Source organism: Colobus angolensis, unplaced genomic scaffold (assembly GCF_000951035.1).
Source record: "Colobus angolensis palliatus isolate OR3802 unplaced genomic scaffold, Cang.pa_1.0 Scaffold3, whole genome shotgun sequence".
Taxonomy (NCBI): Eukaryota; Metazoa; Chordata; class Mammalia; order Primates; family Cercopithecidae; genus Colobus; species Colobus angolensis.
The window spans coordinates 26,694,777-26,701,859 of NW_012116265.1; the positions used below are offsets into that span (position 1 = coordinate 26,694,777).

The 7,083-nt window shown below is 42.6% G+C and overlaps 1 protein-coding gene across 3 annotated transcripts in view; it reads left to right on the forward strand.

Moving 5' to 3' along the window:
• Positions 1-3,894, forward strand: part of RDH11 (retinol dehydrogenase 11 (all-trans/9-cis/11-cis)) — a 22,283-nt gene extending 18,389 nt beyond the window's left edge. For all 3 annotated transcript variants that reach the window (XM_011949744.1, XM_011949746.1, XM_011949745.1), the window contains one exon: positions 3,258-3,894. In XM_011949744.1, coding sequence (XP_011805134.1) covers positions 3,258-3,360 — 103 coding nt within the window. In that variant the 3' untranslated portion in view covers positions 3,361-3,894. The remainder of the gene's footprint in view (positions 1-3,257) is intronic.
• Positions 3,895-7,083: the final 3,189 nt, after the last annotated feature.

The following is a 7,083-nucleotide window of genomic DNA, read 5'->3' on the forward strand; positions in this document are numbered from 1 at the left end:
CTCAGCCTCCCAAGTAGCTGGGACTACAGGCGCATACCACCATGCCTGGCTAATTTTTGTATTTTTAGTAGAGATGGGGTTTTGCCATGTTGGTCAGGCTGGTCTCCAACTGCTGACCTCAAGTGATCCACCTGCCTCAGCCTCCCAAAGTGCTGAGATTATAGGTGTGAGCCACTACACCCGGCCTTGAACTAATTTTTGTATGTGATATGAGGTAGGGATCAACCTTCATTCTTTTGCATGTGGCTATCCAGTGCCTTAGCACCATTTGTTGAAAAGACAGTTTTCTACCCACTGAATTGTCTTGGTAGCTATATTAGTCTGCTCAGGCTGCCATAGCAGCATCCCACAGACTGGGTGGCTTAAACAACATAAATTTATTTTCTCCCACTTCTGGAGACTGAAAGTCCAAGATCAAGGTGCTGGCCTGGTTGGTCTCTGGTGAGGGCTGCCTTCCTGACTTCCAAATTCCAAATGGATGCCTTCTCTCTGAGCCCTCACATGGCCTTTCCTCTATGTACACACACTCTTGGTGTCTCTTCCTCTTTTTATAAGGACGCTAGTCCTGTTGGATTAGGGCCCTGCCCTGATGACCCCATTTAACCTTAGTTACCTCCTTAAAGGCCCTATCTCTAAATACAGTCACATTGCGGCTTAGGGCTTCAACATATTAATTTTGGGGGAACACAATTCGAGTATAACAGTAAGCTTGTCAAAAATCAATTGACCATAAATATAAGGGTTTATGTTTGCACTTTTAATTCTGTTCCATTCATTTGTATGTCTGTTCTTATGCCAGTGTCACACTATCTTGATTACTATAGCATTGTAGTAAGTTTTGAAATTAGTTTATCTTTTACCTATACTAATTCTTAGCAAAATCCCCCTGGAAATGTCAATACCGTGACCATGCCAATGCCATAGGCACACTTAAATAGCTCTTACTTGGCTGGGTGTGGTGGCTCATGCTTGTAATCCCAGCACTTTGGGAGGCTCAGGTGGACAAATTGCTTGAGCCCAGCAGTTCAAGACCAGCCTAGGCAATATAATGAGACCCCATCTCTATAAAAAATGCAAAAATTAGCCAGGCATGGTGGTGTGTCCTTGTGGTCCTGGCTACTTGGGACGCTGAGGTAGGAGGATCACCTGAGCCTGGGGAGGTTGTAGTGAGCTGCGATTGCACCACTGCACTCCAGCCTGGGCAACAGTGAGACCCTGTCTAAGAAAAACAACCAGAAAGCTCTTGCTGTAGTGTTTGATTACTTTTTATCGTCTACAAGGAACCTTTATGTGAACTGTGTTCTTTGCTCTTCACTGTAACCTTATGAAGAGTATAAGGCACAGTGCAGTGGAGGATGCCGAGGCTTACAACAGCCGAGTCATTTCCCGAGAGACACAGAGCCTTGTGGTTCTCACTGATGATCTTTTCACTAAGAAATGGCAAGTTGTACTGGTCATACTGGTGAGTCTTCTTAAACAGAAGTCCTGATAAGACTTGTTTTGTAAATGATGATATTTTGAAATGGTGTTTCTCAAACTTTAGTGTGATCAAGAATCATCTGGAGAACTGGTTGAAAACAGATTCCTGAACCACAACCCTAGAGGTTCTCATTCAGTATGTCTGGAGTAGGGCTGGAGAATTTCTAACAAGCTCCCAGTTGATGCTCCTGCTGCTGGTTTGTGGTGCACACTTTGAACCCCACTGTCTTACTGGATATAGTGTTAAGAGTTTGCATATATAGTTAATTCAGACTTGTCAACTCTTTCACCTTCAGAATGTGCTTAGACTACTAAGGAAGCAATTTTCTTGAAATAGTATACTTTTAAAAGTTGCTTCCTTACATGACTTTAAAGATTGTAATCCATTCACTCGTTTTTTTTAAACTTTGAATGCTTACCAGATGTATACCAGATCCAGAGAATACAAAAATGAGTAAGAATTGTCCTTAAGAAAATTTTCTGCATCAGAATTATAGGCTGGGCATGGTGGCTCACACCTGTAATCCCAGCACTTTGGGAGGCCGAGGAAGGCGGATCACTTGAGGTCTGGAGTTTGAGACAAGCCTGGCCAACATGGCAAAACCCTGTCTCTACTAAAAATACAAAAATTATCCGGTCACGGTGGCAGGCGCCTATAATCCCGGCTACTCCGGAGGCCAAGGCAGGAGAATCACTCAGACCTGGGAGGCAGAGGTTGCAGTGAGCTGAGATCGCACCACTGCACTCCAGCCTGGGTGACAGAGTGAGACTCTGTCTCCAAAAAAAAAAACGAAAAACAAACTTGGAATTAATTACAGCAATGAAGAGAGGGTATATGTATGAAACACTTTGCTATGATTTGAATGTGTCCCTCAAGGTTCATATGTTGGAAACTTAAGCCTCAATACAACAGTGTAGAGAGGCAGGGCCTTTAAGAGGTAAATTAGGTCACAAGGGCAGACTTCATGAATGGATTAATGCCATTCTCTCTGGAATGGGTTCATTATTGTGGGAGTGGTTCCTTACTAAAGGATGACTTGGGTCCCCTTCCCTCTCTTGCCCATGTGATGCCTTCCATCTTGTTATGACACAGCAAGAAGGCCTTCATCAGATGCCAGCCCCTTGATCTTGGTCTCAGCTTCCATAATCATAAACCAGTTTCTGTAAGCTCATTATAGTTCCCCAGTCTGTCATATTCTGTTACAGCACCACAAAAGGGACCCAGACACCTGGTACCTTGGTTTTACCATTTCTTTTCTGCTGTTGCGTTTTCCTTTTGTTGTTTTCAAAGCTGGCTTTACTTCTCATATGAGTTTACAAAGAGTATAACTTCCGGTAGTCCAGAAATCAGCTTTTTTTTTTTAACTACTCCAAGCATCTCTGACCAATGTGAATAGCAGGATCTCAGCTATATGACATTGTCCAAGGCCCTGTAGAATGGGCCCTGTGGAGTTACTTGAAGAAGATGGATATACATGGGTATCAGGCGGGCACTGATATTAAATTATATAAATAGGGGAATATAAAGACCAAATATATGCATTATATATCAAACAAAGCATTCTGATGAGAGGTGGTCTAGCGAGGAGATCTAAAATGGGAATTACATTTTTTCTGGCTAAGGACTGGAGAATGAAGAGAGAGGGCAAACACTGGCCCTGTGAAGTACGTGGATTACATGTGATCCCTGGTTGTTTTTATGTCATATTCCTTATCCCTGGCAGATGGCAGACTTCATTCTTAACACTGTGCTTCATACCTCTCTCTTTACCTTCCAGTGACTGTCATGTGACATGGGTCTCTGCCCAAGCTCGTAATGAGACAATAGCAAGGCGGCTGTGGGACGTCAGTTGTGACCTGCTGGGCCTCCCAATGGACTAACAGGCAGTGGCAGTTGGACCCAAGAGAAGACTGCAGCAGACTACACAGTACTTCTTGTCAAAGTGATTCTCCTTCAAGGTTTCCAAAACCTTTAGCACAAAGAGAGCAAAACCTTCCAGCCTTGCCTGCTTGGTGTCCAGTTAAAACTCAGTGTACTGCCAGATTCATCTAAATGTCTATCATGTCCAAATTTACTTTGCTTCTGTTACTGCCAGAATTACTAGACATATCATAATAGGTTAAGAAGACCCTCATATGACCTGCATAGCTCATATTTTCCTTCTGAAAGAAACTACTACCTAGGAGAATCTAAACTATAGCAGGGATGATTTATACGAATTTGAACTAGCTTTTCTATTCACAATTCAGTTTCTCCCAACCAACCAGTCTTCACTTCAAAAGGGCCACACTGCAACCTCAGCTAAACTCCATGAGCTCAGGAGTAGGGCTTGACCAGGCGTGGTGGATCACTGGAGGTCAGTAGTTCAAGACCAGCCTGGCCAACATGGTGAAACCCCACCTCTGCTAAAAATACAAAATTTGCCGGGCATGGTGGCACACACCTGCAATCCCAGCTACTCGGGGGGCTGAGACAGTAGAATCGTTCAAACCCGAAGGGTGTAAAGTAAGCTGAAATTGCATCACTGCACTGCAGCCTGGGCAGCAGAGCAAGACTTTGTCTCAGGAAAAAAAAAAAAAAAAGAGCAGGGCTTGACCCTCACCTCTTTAACTGTCATGCACCAGCTTCTGGATTCTTTCAGGAGATTCTTAACTGAAGCTGGATTATGGCATGGTCTTATCTCTGACAACCTAAAGCCACTGCTGTTAAGATGCTTTCTCATGTCTAAACCGCAGAACAGCTTCCTTTTCTAAGAAGTCTGTGAGGTTTGGGGAATGGCAGAAATGTAGAGGAAGGCAGAAATTATAATCAAGTTCAAACTGTCGTTTTCCTGTTTCTTGGACCAGGAAGTAGATAAGGAAAGGGGCACTCTGAAAAGTCAGGCCACTGGACTCCAGTTAGTGACCCCAGGCCCATGGAAGACTCCTTTTTTGTGCCTTCATTTCTCTTAGAAAATGAGAAGAAAGGCTTTTTGGTCATCATCATTGTGTGTGTCTTTGTGTGTCGTCTTGTTTATGTATGCCAAGGGAGTATTTTCACAAAGTTCAAAACAGCCACAATAATCAGAGATGGAGCAAACCAATGCCATCCAGTCTTTATGCAAATGAAACACTGCAAAGGGAAGCAGATTCTGTATATGTAACTACCCACCAAGAGCACATGGGTAGCAGGGAAGAAGTAAAAATAAAGGAGGAGAATACTGGAAGATAATGCATGAAATGAAGGGACTAGTTAAGGATTAAGAAAATAGCAAAAGACATTAAATATACTAACATAGCTATGAAGGAATTGAGGGTGAGCATCCAAGACTGATGAGGTCTTAACAAAAACCAGTGTGGCAAAAAAAAAAAAAAAAAAAAAAATCCTAAAAACAGAAAGAAAAAATCCAATTCTTTTATTCAGAAAAATTATCTTAGGGACTGATATTGGTAATTATGGTCAATTTAATAATCTTTTGGGGGCATTTCCTTACATTATCTTGACAAGATTAAAATGTCTATGTGCCAAAATTCTGTATTTTATTTGGAGACTCTTTTTTTTTTTTTTTTTTTGAGATAGAGGCTCGCTCTGTCGCCCAGGCTGGAGTGCAGTGGCATGATCTCGGCTCACTGCAAGCTCCACCTCCCGGGTTCAGGCCATTCTCCTGCCTCAGCCTCCCGAGTAGCTGGGACTACAGATGCTCGCCACCTCGCCCGGCTAGTTTTTTTGTATTTTTTAGTAGAGACGGGGTTTCACCGTCTTAGGATGGTCTCGATCTCCTGACCTCGTGATCCGCCCATCTCGGCCTCCCGAAGTGCTGGGATTACAGGCTTGAGTCACCGTGCCTGGCTGGAGACTCTTTATCAAAAGTAATGCCAGAGGAAGTCTGAGGAATTAGTAGTGTTCCCATCACTTGTTTAGAGTGTGCTATTCTAAAATATTTTGATTTCCTGGAATGACAATTATATTTTAACTTTGGTAGGGGAAAGAATTATAGGACCACAGTCTTCACTTCTGATATTTGTAAATTAATATTTCATTGAACTTGTTTTGACCATTAAGCTATATGTTTAGAAATGGTCACTTTATGGAAAAATTATAAAAATTCTGATAATAGTGCAGAATAAATGAATTAATGTTTTACTTAATTTATATTGAACTGTCAATGACATAAAAATTCTTTTTGATTTTTTGTTTTCATTTACCAGAATAAAAACTAAGAATTAAAAGTTTAATTACAGTCAAAAGAAGAAAACACTGTTCATTATTATGGTTATGCATTGATTTTTCATTCTAAAGAATAATTTTTCCCAGAGTCTAGCTACACTGCAATCTCAATCCACATGCTATTAATTTAGGTTGTGTGATAATCTGATTATTCATTCACCATTTCCTACTTAACATTTTTTGACACTCTTCACAGATACTTTTTCCACATTTCTTGATCATCCCGGGCCATTTTTTTTTTTCTTTTTTCTTTTCTTTTTTATTAGAGACAGAGTCTTGCTTTGTTACCCAGACTGGCCTCAAACTCTGAGCTCAAACAATCGTCCCGCCTCGGCCTCCCAAAGTGCTGGGATACAGGTGTGAGCCACGGCACCCGGCCCCAGCCTATTAATCTTTTTTTTGCACCTGCCCCTTATTTCTGTACTGTGACAAGTCCGAGCATTGTGTTGTGGAACTTACACAGTATACTGACAGTTACTTCAGACTTGGTCATGTCTGTGCTCAGTGCATATTAAGAGCTCAACCAAAGTGTGTTGAATCAACAGCCAATGAACTTGATCTAATAAAAATGAGGGCCCAGGAGATATAAATTAGCAAAGCATTTTCTCCTGAGCATTCATACATCTTTTAATATTTGTAGGCAGTTTAAAATTGAGCTCCCAAGCAAACATTTGAGAACAGACACCTTGAGCAAACCGTGAAATCGGTGAAAATAAGAATTTAATTTTTTTGAGATAGGGTCTTGCTTTGTCATCCAGGCTGGAGTGCAGTGGCGCTCACTGCAACCACTGCCTCCTGGGTTCACGTGATTCTCCTGCCTCAGCCTCCCAGTAGCTGGGATTACAGGCGCCCACCACCACGCTCGGCTAATTTTTGTGTTTTTAGCAGAGATGGGGGTTTCACCATGTTGGCTAGGCTGGTCTCGAACTCCTGACTTCAAGTGATCCGCCCGCCTCAGCCTCCCAAAGTGCTGGGATGATGCGTGAACCGCCATGCCCGACCTGAAGACAGGCATTTATACCCATGGAGTGCAGGAAAGGACCTTGTAATTGTTAACAGGTGACACTTAGTGGCAGATGAGACCTAATGAAGCCAGGCCCACCTTCCACACCAGATTATAAATTCCCCCGGAGCAGAGAGTAAATGTTTTATTCACCAACATGCCCAGATCCCTCGCAATGCCTACGCTTGACAAAACACCTGTTGTGAACAAGTGCACGAGGCAGCCTAGTGCACTAGTCGGGCCTAGCAACTAGAGTATTTCGAGGTCATCCTAACTGGGTTCCACTTTTGAATTTTTGTTTTTTGGGTTTGTTTTTTTGGAGACAAGGTCACCCTCCACTTGGGAGCAAGGTCTCCCAAGCTGGAGTGCAGTGGTGGCAACTCCGCAGTCTCAA